The sequence below is a fragment of the Xylocopa sonorina genome, chromosome 10, assembly GCF_050948175.1.
Source record: "Xylocopa sonorina isolate GNS202 chromosome 10, iyXylSono1_principal, whole genome shotgun sequence".
Lineage (NCBI taxonomy): Eukaryota > Metazoa > Arthropoda > Insecta > Hymenoptera > Apidae > Xylocopa > Xylocopa sonorina.
The window spans coordinates 10,306,318-10,323,889 of record NC_135202.1 but is presented as its reverse complement, the minus strand read 5'-3'; the positions used below and the strand labels follow the sequence as shown (position 1 = coordinate 10,323,889).

The window sequence follows — 17,572 nt, the reverse complement described above, 5'->3', positions numbered from 1 at the left end:
TACGAATCATTTACTTTGTGAAATGTTGAAAATCTTCGGAACTAATGGAAAATGCGAGAAATGTTAGGTATTGGAAGAATCGATGAGAATGTCGAAGGAACAACGTTGTATCGGTACAGTTTTATCAAGATTCCCGACGTACGAAGAAATGGGAACGTGAAACGATATTGGAGAGCCAGTAGCCGTCTATCTTTAACCGTAAAGATCTTACATTGTCCGGACCACGGGTACCGTGGCATCACTTTTTCGCTCCATCTTCGGTTTACGTCTCCTTTTAGCCGCGTAACTCAACTCTGCACTGGTCCTTCGACCTCACGCTATCCCTTCTTCTTTTCTCACCCTTCCTTTTTCATTCGATACATATTCCCGTGTGTATTCAGAGAGCATAGGTACCTGCTGTGCCCCTCCTGCTAAAACCGTACCGAGCAACATCTCTCGGCTCTCCAAGTTCACCCTTTCTCCGCATCTTTTCGTTCGAAGACCACTGTCCTCCCTCCCGCCCCGCCACTCCCCCTTCGATCGCCTTTTCTTTCTCAGTCCGATGCACTCGTCCTAACCAAGGATCCCGAGGCACGCAGTACACGCTCGCCCAAGGTAGGAGACAGTGGGAAACGGACAGGTGATACGGGAAGAAATACAGATCGGCGCGCGCGCTGTCAGAAGGAAGACACGGGAAGAGTCGCCGGGACGGATTCAGAAACAGGACGAGGAGAAGAAGGAAACGGGAGAGGGAGAGACAGAGGAAGAAAGAAAAGTTTGGACCCTCGTTGCGTTCATCCTAGCGGGAAGAGTAGTTTATTTAATCGCTTCTTAATAGAGGTACTTAAGTGTTTCGACGTTTTCTTAAATCAGACTGAAATCATTACCGGTGCTCCAATTACTCTTTCGTTAAGTATTACAATAGAAGTTTGTACGTACGGGGAGATAAAAAGAAATAGATGATAAAATAGACAAACGCATTGTACCGGACCGTAAGTAATGCTCATCGAACAAAGTATATGTACAATTTGCTCTTTGGTATTAGAGATTTTTTGGGATGTCTACTGTCTGTGTCTAATGTGTCTGGTGCGTCTCGAATTTTAAAACACGTCTATGCGTTTCGAATGATAATAGAATACGGGGAACCTCGATTATAGTATTCCCGAGCTTCACACCTCTTTCGGTTCTAATATAACAATTAGATAGCAGAATAATTGCGAGTAATAGGTCGATTAAATTCGATCGTCGACCTGTCCGATACTTCGGTTTTGTTTTAAGTGAATTCGCGGTGAAGTTGCACTAGAACGCGTAGATCGCGTTTACCCAGCGATTTAGAACGCGACGGAAAACCGGTCGTCATGTTAAGGCGATGATCCGTACGGGGGTAACAAGGAACCGAAGGGTCGTTCACCGAAAAGAAAACGAGCTCGTCTCCAAGTTCGCTTCTTTCAATCTATTTTCTTGCGCATGACACGTATATATTTACGTATACGTATTTCCCCGCGTACATAGTCTCGCATCTCCGTGATCTCGTCTACCAAACTTTGTACCGTTTCTTATCGGTCTTCAATTCTCTCTGAGAACTCCACGCGACCAATTTCTTCAACCCGATCGTTACTTTCAGATTGCATAAGATGAGAAGAAACATCAGAAGTATGCACCTGGAATTCTTTCACGGAACATTGACGATAGCCGTGCTTTGGACGTGTCTAAATCCCGGTGTGGGTTGGCCACTTCAAGGAAATACCGCTGCCGTACTGTTACCCACGAAATATTTAAAATCTAGGTCAGTCCGTCGGTACGCAAAAACGTATCAGGCTCCGATCGATTTACTCCAGTTATGCTCGATTATTTTTGTTCCATTCTATCTCCTATCTGCGTCCGGTTTGTATTCACGATTCCCTTTAATGATTTTCAGCGCGGTTACACCGATGTCGAGCGTCCCAACCGAGCCAAAAGTCGTCCGTGCATCGGAGAGTAATAGGTCACCTGCTGTAGTCGGTGTTCATTCATACCGGTTGCCTCCCTCCCCGGCTAATTTGTTAAAACCCGATGGATTTCAGTTTTACACGTACAACGAGAGAGGCGAGATGATCACGAAGCAAATGACCATGCAAGATATTCAGTCTTTGATCGCTAGCGGTGGTCCGGATCATTCCATGGTGGGGATTCAGGAGCCCCAGAAGGCTGAGGATATATTAACCGGCGGGAAGAAGGTTGGTAAATTGATCTTAACGATGTGAGCCGGTAATTAAATCGGTAATTAACTTTTCCCTCGTTACTGCGTCGATGCTATTGTTTTTATTCGTATTATGCATACCGTCTGAAGTATAAGTACACCTTTTTTGAAAATAACTTTAGACGTTCGTTCAATATTACATATTGAGCATAAAAAAATTCCCACTTTCGCTGATAGAAGCGAAATCGAATTGACGAAAGAGTTACAATGTCAAGTGTACAGGTAAAAAGAAGAATGACATAACACTACTTTGGAATGCATTTTGCAGGTGATGGACGTTGTGGAAAAAGTGCAGAACGTATTGAAAAGCGCGATGGACAAACCGCCGTCGACGTTAACGGTTTCGCACCCGATGATTCCCGAGAAGGCGAGCGCCGAATGGAGTAATATTTTGCCGGCCATTTTGGCCGGTGACAAATACGGAAATAAGGTCGAAGAAACTCACCACGTCGAAGAAGCGACCTCGAAACCGTTATCTTCGTCTACTGTTCCAAATCATGTGACGTATGGCGCAATATCATCCACGCCTACTGAAAAGCTTGAAAACGTTACCGAGGAAGGGCAGCAAAGCGATGGAACAATAATTAAAAGCGACAAAAACGAGACGCGCACGGTGTCGTCGACGATTACGCCTGAAACATCGACGACTTCATACACGGAGAAATTAATGATACCGGTGTCTGTTATAACGACTGAACAAAATATTGAAGAGATCATTCAACGCACCACTCAGAGTCCCATTTTCCATAAGACGACCCAAGTTGCGACGTCGTCTGAGAGTACCACGCGCGAACAATACGATCACGATAAGGAGAAAGATAAGATCGATACTTTCATCCCATCGTCTGTGGAATCCACGACGAACAATAGCAATAATGTAGATCGTACGAGCGAGAATTATTCGTCGAGCGTTGATGTAGTTACACATCGCATTGATTTACTAACGACACAGATGAAAATGAAACCTGTTACAGTGAATACCACTCCGAAAGAGAACGTCGAGGTCTCGCCAGACATGCAAACGGTCTCTTTGATGGAGTCGAGTCAGACTCAATCTTCGGTTACTAACGAACCCTTTGCAACGTCCTCAACGCAATTTCCTGCATCCTCCGCTGTCACTGGTGCAAGTAAATATAGCACAAGCGTGTCAATAGAATCATCGAGTACTCAGGATACGGTAACGAAAATAAACGATGTGGGGACAACTGAATCCATAACACCTTTATCTTTGGAGTTGATAAATTCATTGTCGAGTATGGTCAATCAAGTTTCTGAGAACATATCCTCCATTTTGCCAATGAATTCCGTATTCAGGCCAACTGTTAGTGAAAATGAGAATGAAATGTATAACAAAAATTCAGAAGTTACGCTGTCAGAGGTTCACACGATCACAGTTCCTTCTACCACCTCTGAAGACTTTCCAGATAATCTGAAGGACGATACTCTGCAGAAACGTACCGAGGAGTTGATAGTAGAGACAACGGCGAAGTCTAAAATTGACCAGGAAGAAATTTCTTCGACTACATCGTCTTCGAATTTGACGGACCTCGAGAAAACGACAAACTATTCGGACGAACCGTCGATGCAGACCGAGAGTGTTCACACGGACGTTCAACTAAATGGGACGAAAGCAACAGCGATGGTTAATGAAACGCTTTCTAATTCCAATTCGTCGGAATGGATGACGATTATTGAGAGCATGCTTCAGACTGCCTCAACTGAAGCAAATACAGCTTCTACCATGTTGCTCACTCTTCCAAGCACTTTACCGGAAAATATGTCAGCCAATACTTTAGCTAGCGCATTAATTGCTGGCTTCAACTTACCCAATTTGAACAAAACGGAGAGCGTGTCTCAGGAATCAACAACAGCGTCCAATAAAGAACTTAACGTGACGGACACTACGTCGAATACAAAGATTTCCGTGCTGGAAACTGGTAATATGAACGATACGAAGAAGGAAGTGGAAATTGAAAATGTTACTGCGAAAAGCGAGGATTTGGTGACCGAAGATGTTTCTCATAAAGAAGCGACAACGTTAGAAACAACGGATCGAACGTTAGTAACAGGTACAAGTATCGAGACTTCGACCATTGAGCAAAATGGATCATTGATCACCTTTGAACCCACGACGACTGCGTCATCGTCTGTCTCTGATGAGGTTACAAAGAGTACAGATGCCTCTGTAATGAGTACTGCGTTTATGGAGCACACGATTGTTCCCATATCCGAGGCTGTGACCAAGTCGAGTAATGAAAGTACGAGCGTAAGCGTCGAGAGAGCTACTAGTAGTCCATCATTAAACTCGCAGAAATCTGAGGAGGGAAGTAAGTTGAGGATAGAGACGACGGAGATTGTTACGACTGAAATATCATCGAGCACTGAAGGAGTTTCTCAGGAAGTGTCGCAAAAAGACGATAAAACATCCGTCACGTACTTAGATAACACGACAGAAGCGTCATCGACGGAACGTGATGCAGAGATCACAGCATACAACGCTACGACAGTGTCTGATGAATTATTGATTAGAAGGAGTGAATTGGCCAACAGTACAGTTATCAAAAATTCATCTAGCACAGAAGAGCATGTGGCGGAGAAGCAGCATAAAATCGATGAACCGCTTGATAATATGAAGAATAGAACTATAGAGGATTCTCTAAAAGAGACGGACGAGCTACAGGGGAATCGTACAGTATATACTTCGAACACCACTCTGACATCTTTGAACGATACCAAACTTTTTGTTGTTACAACGATTGATGCGCCGGAGGTATCATTTGAGGACAAGAGCAGGCTTTCTTTAGATACAACAACTACTCCAAATCCCATCCAGAAAGATACAATGGACAATTTGAAGGACACTTCAAGTGCAACGAGCACGATGACTCCAATGATTTCGGATAAATCAGAAAACAAGGCCAAAGTATCAAATGAGTCTCTCCACGGCGTCTCCAGTGCGAATAACACAATGGTAACACAATCTTTAAGCTCGTCTCATAATAAATCAAAGATAAACGAAAAGTTTGACACCTCAGAACGTCAACCTACGTTGCAGAATAAGGCAAACAGGACGAACACGAGTCCAGAGCATACGTGGCAGCGAATACCATTGCATCAAGCAAGTCCTTTGTCAACAACCACCAAGAAAGAAGATGTACCAGCGTCGACAGTCTCGACCACGCTAGAAACAAACCCCACAGTAACGGAAATGCAACATCCATCGACACCAGCTACTGAGACAGGATTCACCGTCTCCCTGAATGCTTCAAAAACCGTGGGTGGCTTGGATACCAGTACAAGAAACGCCAGCAGCGATGTCGTCAATTTCTCTAGGCTCTGCAACGAACTGGCTATAGAATTTTGGATTGCAGCGAATAAAGGGCTAAGTACAGGACGGTCACTGATCCTGTCGCCGTTTGGCATGACCAGTCTGTTGGCTATGGTCTTCCTTGGCGCTCGAGGAGCGACGTCCGATCAGATGAACGAGGTGTTGGGTCTGGACAATTTCGCTACGTTCAATCCTCACCTCGTCTTTCAAAACGTAACAGACACTGTGAGCCTGGCTAGGAACCAAGGTGTCGCTAATGCAGCGTTCGTGAGGGAGCTGTTCGCGGACAAGGCGAAGGTGAGGAAGCTGCTGCCGTTCTATAAGGAACAGGCGCAACAGTTCTACGAGGGCCTAGTAGCCGAGGTAAATTTCGCCACTATCAGCGATCTAGCGCGACGACGGACCAATCTGCTGATTAGAAAGCAAACCGGTGGCAGGATCAAAGATTTCGTGAAGAGCAACGCGGTCCCGTTGAGGTCTCCCCTCGCTGGGATCTCCGCGAATGTGTTCCAAACGGACTGCAACACTAGCGCAGCGAGTACGATGGGTCGAGACGGGGAATTGTACTTCGCCGTTTCGTCTGTTCATAGATTAAGGAAATTGATCCCTGTGCCAGCTATTGTTTGGCGATCGAATATATTGGCTGGTTACGAGCCGAGCTTGGATGCTACCGCGGTCGCTCTTGGTGGAGTGGACAAGATCGTCTCGACGGTATTCATTCTACCAGGTCAACAAGGCCATGTCGCACCTGGGGATACGTTGGATCGACTGGAACAGAGGCTCACGAACGGTGCGTTCCGAGACGGAAGCTGGGACAAGCTTCTCAAGGTTCTTATACCTAGGCCGGGTCTGGAAGTGCAGATACCGAAGTTTAGTCATCGATCCGTGGTCAATGCCACTGCTGCCTTGAAACGGATGGGTCTGGATCAATTGTTTTCGAGTCATGCTGATTTCAAGGGGATCAATGGGATTGGGAACCGTCTGTTTTTGTCTGACGTTTTGCAGGTGATCATAGGATACCTTTTTCTTTTTTTTAAATAATCGATATTTTTCGGTTTATTTTATTGTTTCTTTTATTTTTGTTTCGATAGATGAATCTATTTAGTACGTGTGGGGACGAGAATATTTCAAATGGACGACACCTTGTGGAAATTTATCCAGCGAGTCCTTCGATAAGGAGTGCTCAACATAACGAACTGTTGAGCAATGAGAAATTAGCGTTGGATAGAATAGCGAGGACTGTCGACATGCAATCGAAAAGGTATCGGACCATCTCAACGGATAGAAGGAGAAACCACGAGAGATCGGAAGACAAACCCAGATTGAAATTGGATCAACCGTTCCTTTACTTCGTACGACATAATCCAACTAGTCTCATACTTCACATGGGCCGTTTCAATCCTAGGTTAATATAAAATTAGAGCATAACTGTTGGGTTCATCCTTTAGTACCTAATCTCGCATATAATCGGATTAAATAAGTTTCTCGCGAGTGTTAGTTAATACTTTATGTATAGATATCGACAGTCCCCTAGATTGTCGGTATTCTTAAGGTGCAATAGAGAGATATGTATATTAATTTTTATAACTAATCGTAATCCTCTGCCGATTGCTAATCCGTGCAAAAGCAATTATACAATGTTTATCAATGTTGCGACGAAAATTGAGATTTGCAATCGTGCAGAAGTATCGAATCAAAGAATGGGGGATGCAGAAATTCGGGTGTCATTGAAAGCTATTTAAATCGGAATACTTTTGTATAATAAATAATCTTATGAGATCGAAGACTTGGGCATTTTACTATAATTGTAAAACTGTTTTGAAAACTGGCAACCGTAAATGAAAAGTTAATTAAAAGTATCATAGTCGGTATAGTAGGTAGAGTAGATAATAGCAGACAAAGTAGACAGTAGTAGCTAAAGCAGATTTCCATTAACTGCCAATGATATACGTAGCAGGTAACGATAGTATCGACGGAGGTACCGTAGGGATCTGCCAAAAACAATCCTACAAATAAAAAGATCATTTACGCAATTCTTCAACTCTTTATTTTCATTGAAAGGAGAAAGAAAAATGGAGAAAAAGCACATACGACTATAGCTCCTGTTTAATGCAGCGGGAGAAACGAATGTTACACCTGTTTCATTAAATCCAAGGGAAACGTCTCGCCCTACAGGTACGTATGTACCGTGGTAATCGTCCCTATTCTGATCGTTTTACGCATTTCAGAAATGCAGTCTCGTGGGAGGCGAAAATGCCGGAGCAGGGATGATCGAAGCTTCCAGATCGTCGATTACTGCCTTACGGATAGAGCGAGTTACGCTCGGTCCGTCGAAACGGCGGACAGTCTGTCGCCGATAACGCGCGCCAGTAATGTTCAGCTGAACCTCCTTTATCGGGAAGTCGATCGACCAGCCCCGATAAAACGGACAAGGTCTACAAGCACCGAGTCGACGAACAGAACTGTAATATTGTCCACTTTGATTGCTAAATTAACGCTCGATTGCCGATAGCGTTATCATTGAGGAAGTCTGATAGCGCGTGATGTTCACCATGAAACGTCTCTAGGGATGTTTACCGAGAAACGACTCATATATATATATATATATATATAGATATAATTAATAGATCGTAATATATGAAACATTCATTTCCTGTGACCGACGTGGATACGTTTTCATTTCCAATTAATAATATCTTTATCGATCGAAATACGTGGCCTTTTTAACCGTCGCGCGTATCCACGGGAATCGCAAGCGTTTCAATTCCAGTTTAGCCAGGTAGAAAAATGTTTAATTAACCGATACTAGCTCGCGGAGAATTTTTGAGAGTCGTTCGCGAAATGTATAATTTCTCCACTGAAACGAGCGGCCCTGGGATATGTAATAAAATCAGGATTAATTGATGTTTAATTTTCCAGGAAACACATCACGGTTAATGAGTATGGTATCAAGTAAAATTGCATCGAGGATAGGAGTAAACGCTAAAACTGGATGTTAGAGGTATATGGGAATAGCGATGCTCTTTATTCACGGCGATAAACAGACAGGATTTAAAACGGGGTTGTAACGTGAGGGGGATTTGATGAATTAAAAGCGTCTAATTGAAAGGAGAAGTCATCGCACGGAGGCATTGAACGGTCTGTTTTGACGCGGCGCGGCGGCGCAACACGCGCTGGAAACGAGCAGGAGAATAACGTGGAAGGGAAACTTAATTACGGCCACGTCCTTTCTTAATTAAGAGAAAATGTTTGGCGTATCTCGGCGAGATTACCGTGTACGAGTCAAGCTTCCGTTTGCGCTACCTGCGCGGCTGTTCTCTCACGATCGAAAGCCCGATCCAAAACTAATTCTTCCGTTCTTTCCACGCGAACGACCGCGGTGACTCCCTACGGGTCCTCCCTCCGTCCCTATAGTCCGCTCTTCGCGTACACGTACACCCTAAACGTGTTACCCCTCTTCGGTCTGCCTCAACGGAATCGCAGCAAGCTTAACTACAAACCACATCTACAAGTGTACAAAGAACGAAACATCGATCGATTGAGATTTCCAGGTCCGCGCGAAATCGTCGATGGAACGAAGGTTTGGATGAAACAACGGTGGACCGGATGTAAAAGGGCGTCGTTTGGCAAGTAACGCATCAATTAGCGAACGAACGAATAATTGCCGAGGAGGCGAAGTAACAGCGATCCGTAGCGGTGAAGCTCATCCGGGACACGATTCGTGGCATCGTTCGCGTCCGATCCCCGGTTCATTCTCACCGTTAAACCGTGCGATCCTCGTGTTTCTCGCGAGCCTTAACCGCGCCGTGTACGAGGGGACACGCGAAAACGTCGGCGGGAAACGCGGCTCCTCCTCGGGCGCATAGCATATAGCCCGAGGCTGGTAAACATGGTGGCACCCGGTGGCATTATCGGCTCTCTGGCGCGACGCTGCACGCCTGTCGAGGTTGACATTGTTTGAAGAGCTCGAAGGCATCGGGGAGTTTAGTAGTACCCGTCGTCGGTCGTCGTCGTCGTCGTCGTCGTCGTCGTCGTCGTCGAGAAAGGTTCGCGATGGAAAGGAGGGAAGGTTTCCGTATGTGAGTCAGGGGGAGGTGTGGGGCGGGGGAGGTATTTCTGCGCAGGGAGGTCGAAGGAAGCGAGACAGAGAGGAGCCGAAGAGGGACAGGGGACGACGAAGAAGGTGGGATGGAGAGAAGGAGAGGAAAAGAGGCGGGGTAGGGGGTGGTAGGGGGCAGTGTGGCGGGTTCGACGGCCGGCTGGTGGCCCAGTGACCGGGACCGGTTCCCTCCGCGGTTCCTCCTTCCGCCTTCCTTGCAAACGCACAACTGCATCATCTCGACTCACCTCCCTGGGCCACCTCCGTCCTCACCGACCCGCTCCCATACCCACCAACCCGCCTTCAGCAGCCAGCCTTCCTTCGGTCTCTTCCTCTGCATGTTCTTTCACGCTCGTACCACAGTCGGTGCTCGCTGTCTCTATCGTCTTTTGCTTTCCTCGTCTTCTTGTTTCGCCGCCGTTTCCTCGTGTCCTTCTTCGACACGTCTCCTCTATGTACCACCTCCGCTCCTCATCTTTTGCGTCTTCTTCTCCCTCTTCTTTGCCTTTTCGTTCTTCTTTCGCTCCTTTATCAGCGGTTTTGTTGTTGTTGTTGTTGTTGTTGTTGATGTTGGGACTGACGTCAACGTCCTCGACGTCTCCGTCGATCACGCTGTAGCGTCGCCACACGCGCGGAACGTCTCCGGGATAGTCCTCTTCAGAGAAGGGATGGGCAAAAAGGTTGAATAGGCTGTTTGGAAGGTTTGCGATAGATAGCGTTGAGCGCTTCAATGGGACTCTTGGCGTGCCTGTTGTGAACTTTTGTCGAGCAACAAATTCGAATCGGTGCGATGATTGTAAAGAAATTCGATAGCCATAGGTTGAATCTCGACACCCACACTTTGTAATATCCTTAGCTCTATTCCACCATACCTATTCTCGGTCTTCATGTTTCCTCTGCTCGATACAAGTACTTTTCCATCGCAATCGAAACTATCGTTGCTAAAAATACACCCGTGGCATCGAAAAGAAAGTACCCACATCGAGGTGTTCGGTATCGAGACGAGTCCGCTTGGTACCGGACTTGCATCAACGAACGCATCGATACCTGGTATTGGTACCACCGCGTACCAGGGTGTACCCACTTCGCGTTTCTTTCTCCCAGTTTGTCGTTCCATGGTCTCGATTCCTCCGCGTCATTCTCACCCTCGCGAGGAGTCCCTCTGTTCTCCGCGGTCGAGCTTGCGAAGAAGTTCCTCTCTCATTCTTCCACGGTACCCGCGTCCTTCCTCCTCGCTCCTCCTCGCGATTCAGTGACCGAGGCGGCAATAGCCACGTCTGGACGAGCACTATCTATCCCACGCGGTTGGCCACTCTCGCGGACACTTTACCGAGATACGTGTCACGTCCGTACGCGGAGGATCCTCGGATTGGGAGCGAGACGTGGGCATGGTCGGGCATACCCTCGGCCAAGGGCTTGAAAGGAAAAGTAGTTCTATGTCCGAGGAAGAAACCAAAGGGAAGAGGGAAGAAGGATAAAGAGAGAGAGAGAGAAAGATCGAGAGAGAGAGATCGAGAGGGGGAGAGGGAACGAAGGAGAGTAAGAGGCGAAGGTGAAGACCGCGTTGGTAGGTGAGAAAGAGGCAGAAAAAGAGAGAAAGAGAGCTCCCTCGAGGGGGAAAGGAAGTGAAAGTATACGAGTGGCCTGCGTTACTGGCGCATCCGAGATTTCGTGCTGTCGTTCCTCTTTCGTTTCTTCCCTTCTGGCTGTTCCATCGCGCGTGTCCGCGTCCACGGCTCGTGTGCAGCCAGCGGCCCGATAATTTGTCGAGGTTCGCTCGTAACGAGCTGAGAAACCAGGAAGAAGCCCGCGCCGCGGGAGGAAGGAAGAATCGGTGCACGCACTCGCACGAACGACCGAGCACCGCGTACGTGTACGCGCGTATGCGCGGCCAACGAGCTGGTATGCTATGGGAAGGAAAGTGATTTTCATCGAAGCACGCTGACCCCGAGAACAACGGGCGGCCGGAGGGGTTGCCTCACGAGGGGGATCGAAATTGGGATTATGCAACGACGATCTCGCTCGTACGTTCGTTCGTTTCCTCGTTCTACCTCGGCTGACCCTGATACGATGGCCAGCCGCTTCTTGCAACATCGGCCGTATCAATTATCGCCTATTCACCGGCTACGCGTCACGAGTATTGTAAAAGACTGTCCGCTCGACGATGCGAGCCCTGCATCATCTCCTTTTTCCTTCTACTTTCGAGAATGATTCACGTTTCTGATTTCAATTGGGAACTCGAACGTCAGACGGGGTAGCGGTCGTTGGTTCGACGGTTGCCAATTGTTACGATCCCTCGAGGGCTCTTCATTCCGATCGCGTTGGAAATTGGAGAGAAATTTTCTGGTTTCGAGAATAACAGGTAGACCGTGTACGCGAGGCATGCAAATTTCCACGAGCGTACCGCGGTCTATTTATAACCGGTGAGGTAATTTTAAGCAACTATGCTGAATGGCGATAAGAAGAATGGTACTAGTGAGAGTACGAGTACCCAATAATGAATGGCAGACTGTTTTCCAACAGATTAATATTCCGCCTTCGTAGCAGGTATTCCGAGTTCCTCGTAATAAATTGTCACGGTTGGTGTTGCTCGCGGCAAAAGTGAATCGGGGGGATATATCAGCACGACCATTGTTGCCGCGCGTCAGAGGAGACGATCCTCTTCCCAGCCGCTTATGAGCGATACTATTACTTTTCAAAGCGCGCGTAACGAATTCAAATACGCTTGCTTCCTCCTCAAGGCTTCCAGGTTCACATGGGGGCTACGCGGAGGTGCGTATCCTGCGAGAGCCTCCCGGTCCCATCCCTCAGCGGCTCCATTAGCATTGCTTGCGAAACAATTATCATTCGAAACGATGAAAAAAAAAAAAAAAGAAAAGAAAAGTGAGAATCTTCGTTTAATTAAAATTACCTCCACTAGACGGCCAGTGCGCGAGTTACTCGAGCAGGTGCGAGGTGTTTCTCATTTTCACTCGGCCGACAGCGGAAACTAATTGCCGCGCATGTACCCGAATCGATTGGAAATTGAGTCGTTGAAACTGAAAAGCTGGATCCGCGCGCTCTTCGCAGCCCTCTCTGACAGAAGGAGGACGACGTGATAAATGACCGCGCGCGGAGGCACGAATCCAGGCGGAATCCGTTTTCATAGGCCATCGATCCAAAAAATGAGACGCGTGGAACGACGAGGAAGCGACCCTCGCAGAGAAGAGGACGGGAAGCGTCCGCGACAGGAATCGGAATAGCGGTCGAGCGAAACAGCCTGGTAATCCGAAAAATAAAAGAGAAAAGAACGAAAAGGAAGAGAGGGTCCCGGCTGTGGACCAATGACGGTGCTCCGTAAACAGCGGAGAGGAGCCGCGGCCTCTCGAAGTAGGTGAGCAGCGGAGCTGGCAGAAAAGAATCGGGCTCGCTCGATCGCCGCGGACTATTCGTGGGCAACGCGTTAACGGTACATTTCCCTGCTGGATCAGCTACTAGCGGTGTTTCGCTCGCCGGGCGGGTCTCCAATTTATTTTTGGCCCGTTAAAAAACGAGGCCAGGACGATTTCCGGGAACGTTCCTGGCTCTAGCCGCGAGGAGCCGCTCTTTTTTCCCGTCGACTGAATCAGAATTCAGGGAATGGAAAACCCGGGACGCAGGCCGCGTCACTCCACGGTGGAGAGAAAAAAGTTGGAGTTTATAAATCGGAGGATTAAGAGTCGAGGAATTTCGATAACTCCCGTTTCGGGACATAAACGACGACCGCTGGCGAACATTTCCATCGTGTCGCGGTTAAAAATGCGAATTCGATGGGGACCGAGTAAGTTCGCCTCGGCTGGACGTTTCTGGTAGCCATTACGAGGATAATTGTTCGTTTATTTATGAGCCTAACGAGGCTTTCGGTCGTTCATTCGCTATTCCGTAGGAAGCGATCGAATATAATTCTCGTGTTATCTGAAGCGGGAATATTCCAGCCGATTCCATTAGAAACTGACTTACGATTAGAACCTCTGCCGGCCGTCACGCGTGTTTCATGATTCTCGAACCTGCACGTCGAGCCGAGCGCGGATACCATTGTGAGAGCCTCGCTAAGTAGCCGGTTCACGATTTCCGCGTGTCAACGCGTGTTATTAATTAGTCGAAATCGTTCGAGGCGACTAATAGCGAGATGCTAATCGAGCGTCGAGTGGCTCGATCCGCGGTCGATATTCCGTTGCCTCTCCCCGAGACGGGCGTCTCGGACCTTGAGGAGGATCGATTAGGCAACCGAGTTCGTTACGAGGACGGCAAGAGGCGGCAATTATTTTTCCACCTGCCCGCGGCCGCAGAATTCGACGATCCGATATAAATTCAGCCGCTTTAATCGGCCGCTCGCTCGCTTCTCACCGCGTCCGCCTTGTACGAGCGAGCGAGCGAGCAAAGTCGAGCGTTCGCGTACGTACACTCGGGCGCAGCGGTAACGTTCTTGTATTTTCCGTCTGCTTATCGCCGGATCTCTCCCACTTGGCTTTCCTCGGCAGCTACCACCGCCGCCCGGCAATGTTGAATTCCATTCTCATAAATATTTGAAATTCGTAGCGCGCTTATTAATCGCGCGATTAATTAATCCCTTGCTCGTATAGGGACCTTGGTACAATATAATAATAACAGAGCGAGGCGATCCCGCGATGTTTAACCGGGGAGAGAGAGTCCATTAGACGACGAAAGGGGTACCCACGTTGGGTATCCGCCCGGGTACACGCTTGGCACTATGTGTCTCTACGTGTATAGTTGTATTTAAGGATATATCTATATATCTAGTCTTCTCCTTCTTCTTCTCGTCCCGTTTTTTTTTTTTTCTTAATTCTATTATACACTCGACACGCCACAGCAGAGCCCCTAACGAGAATAAAATCCAATTCGAAAAGATGGATACCTCGCGCCGCGGCGTCGCTACGAGTACTCCCGCTTTAGATGACTTGTTCAACGGTGCGCGCGCGGAGTTAGAGCTCCGCGTGCTATTGACCTTTACGCTCAATGATTCGCCATAGGCTCGCGTCAGTTGTGAAGTAATTGGCCGAATAAATTATCGCGAATAGACCGCGCGAGTGAGACCGTATCGCGGTTAGGGATCGGTGGTCTCTTTTCGCTGGCCAGCCATAGGCGCTAGGCCGCGTCCAATTAAGCGGCAAACGTTGCAGTGGTCGGCCGAAACGGAGCTGGTCCCTCGATCGATCGTCGCCGCGCGAGGAGAGCTCGTCGACGAGGCGGTTCCGATGATACGCGGACATTCTCACCTGCGGCCTGTACGAATCTATCTGGTTGCATCGGCTCGTGCAGGCTGCTCGTCGTATCTTTTTCATCCGCGCCGCACAAGGACGCGAAGATGATTAATGGGAGACGGCGGAAGGCTGGAGAACGAGAAAGGGAAATCTATGGACCACGTGGTGGTAACGTCGCGGTGGTAACGAAAACAGATATCGGTTCGTTACGGGCGGTAACGCTTGGTGTCCCTCGTAAGCGGAGCGATCCGCTCGGGAATCGGTCGATCGAAAAGCAGAGGTTCCCAGGATGGAATGGTTCGCGGAATAGTTAGTCCGACTGTTCCACCGGTGCACCAGCTAACGCGTATCCATGCGCCAGGGCATTTACACTCGACCAGACTCCCGGGTAATTTATCTATCCGCGTTAGACGCGAATGTTCCATCGACGCGTCGCGGTGGACGTTCATTATCGAGTTTCCACGAATTCTTCGCGGCGATACCAACATCCTGGCCAGGTAACATAGAGAGAGAGATTCTATCTGGCGTGTGTCTCGTGTTCCCTGCCGGTCTCGCCTTTTCCTCGCGGAAGGACACCGTCCCGAGGAATTATATAAGAAGCCCTCTCGCGACACCGCCCGGAGGACGCGAAGGACTCGGAACACCGGGGTAGACAGACGGATAGGAACGTAATCTATTAGTCTCGGTCGAAGAGCGCCGGCTGAAAGAGTAGTCGTAGCGATGGTGGAAGATCGCGGAACCGGTCGGGGCTCCGCGAGGGCTTCGAGGATCAACGAGAAGAAAGGGAAAAGCTCGCGGACCGTGGGGAGGGGGTGTAGTAGATTTTCACGGTGAACTGGGATCCCCGTGGATCGTTTAGCTTAGCGTATAGCGGTGGTACGAGGGAATAATCCGCGAGGCAGCCGCGTGTGCCTCCGGTAGAAAGAACAGACGGAGGAGACGGAGGGTCACCCGATAATCGGCAGTGAACTTGCGCGTTTCTTTCCTCCTCCCACCGGCCTGTTTCGCGAGCCACCGTACCGCGAACGAAACGAGATTCTCAGGCTGGTTTCCGTGTCACCGGCGAATCCGGCTGGGCAGCAGGTCTGGGTTAGGCAGACGACGCGGTGGACAAAGGCTAGGCAGAAAACGGGAAGGATCCACCGGCGAAGAGGTTCTCGCTTCGAGCACCCAGTATACACATCGCGAGAGACGGGGAACCAGGGAACAGAGTAGGTTCCCGTCTCTCTCTCTCTCGCCATCGGCGTACGTGTCTCTCCCTCTCTTTTCCGCTTCCCACCGACTCCCTTCTGTCCAGCTCCCGCTTCAAGTCCCAGCTTGGTCTCTGTCCCGTCCCGTCCTTGTCCCGCGTCTCGTCCCGGGTCGGACCTCTTCCTCGCTCGTTCCGTGCAAAGTAAAGAGGAGAGCTCTCTGCCTTGGGTCGTTGGCCGCAACTCGCCGTGACCCAGTGCGAGCGCTAGGACATTGACTCTGCCATCGCCATCGCCATCCGCGATACCAACTTCCCTACGTCCCCGGCCCCCGCGAGGCCCCTTCTAGCCTCACCTCCCTTTTACACGTCCCGACACCCGGACCACCGCCTCCTCCCTCCCCCGCACGCTCTCGACCTCCCCCGCTCCCGTATCGCCTACCGATTCCTCTATACCTCGTTCGGTTTGCACCGACGACTTCTGCCCCTTCTCCTCCTTCTCCTCTCTACGTCTCTCTTTTCTCATCCCTCTTCATCGCCTCCTTTCTACTCTTCTTCGTTCTACAGATATCTCCCCTTCGCTCCTCCTCCTCCTTCTTCTTCTTCGTCTTCGTCTTCGTCTTCGTCTTCGTCTTCTTCTTCTTCTCCTTCGTCTTCTTCACCTTCCTCCTCTTCCTTCAGCGCAGTCGGCTCTCCTTATTCTTCCACCATGGCTGCCGAACGCAGAGGACGAAGCGTTCGTCGTTGCTCTTTTTCGATCGGCTCGCTTCCTCCTTGCACTCTGTCCCATGCCAGCAGGCCGATCGATTCGCACGATTTCACCTGGACGAAACACACCGGTGGTGCCCGGTCTCTTTCGGAGGCCCCTCATCTCGGTCACTTTTCCCTCTAATCTTGACCCGTTTCGAGGCTTTTCAGCGGCGCGCCGTTCGTACTGACCGATACGTACCGCGAGCCAATGCCCGGATGGCCACTGGGATGTCGACGTTGCATAAATTGGGCTCTGTTTACGGAAGAGGCCGGGGAACGGCGACGACTGGCGTACGCTCGCGGCGTTCTCGTTCCTCGCGGGAAGCGGCGCGTTGTGGTTTCTTGGTTTATGAACCGAGGACGCGGTGTAACGATCGGTCCCTAGACGAATGCTCGATTCTCGATGCTCGTTAATCGACCCTGGCCCGGGATACCGCCGTTTCCTTACCTCGAACCTGTTGGTCCCCTTGTTTAACGCAAACGACAGCACTCGCAGGTGTTAATTAACCGCGGTGGGTCCCACGGAATCGAATCTGATGGTACGGTGTCACGAAATTTCCCGAGGACCTAGTCTCGCGGCTGAATCGTGAAACAACGATCGAAACGAGGAAGCGGGTAGGCGCAAAGACCGTGGTGCCGGGCAACGATCGAAGTCAGCTGACTTTGGCCGACTCTCAGCTGAGACAGCGAACCGACGTGTTCCAGAAGACGTCAGTATATTCTGGTTGCTCCTACCACAGTGGAACCT

At 49.3% G+C, this 17,572-nt stretch overlaps 1 protein-coding gene across 1 annotated transcript; it reads left to right on the top strand.

The window, feature by feature from the left end:
- The first annotated feature begins 92 nt into the window (after nucleotides 1-92).
- On the top strand, nucleotides 93-7,320 carry LOC143428263 (uncharacterized). Its single transcript, XM_076902990.1, has 5 exons — nucleotides 93-819; nucleotides 1,604-1,765; nucleotides 1,898-2,195; nucleotides 2,487-6,551; nucleotides 6,638-7,320. Exons 2-5 carry the CDS (start codon nucleotides 1,614-1,616, stop codon nucleotides 6,959-6,961), a joined length of 4,839 nt encoding a protein of 1,612 aa, XP_076759105.1. The 5' UTR covers nucleotides 93-819; nucleotides 1,604-1,613; the 3' UTR covers nucleotides 6,962-7,320.
- The last annotated feature ends 10,252 nt before the right edge of the window (nucleotides 7,321-17,572 follow it).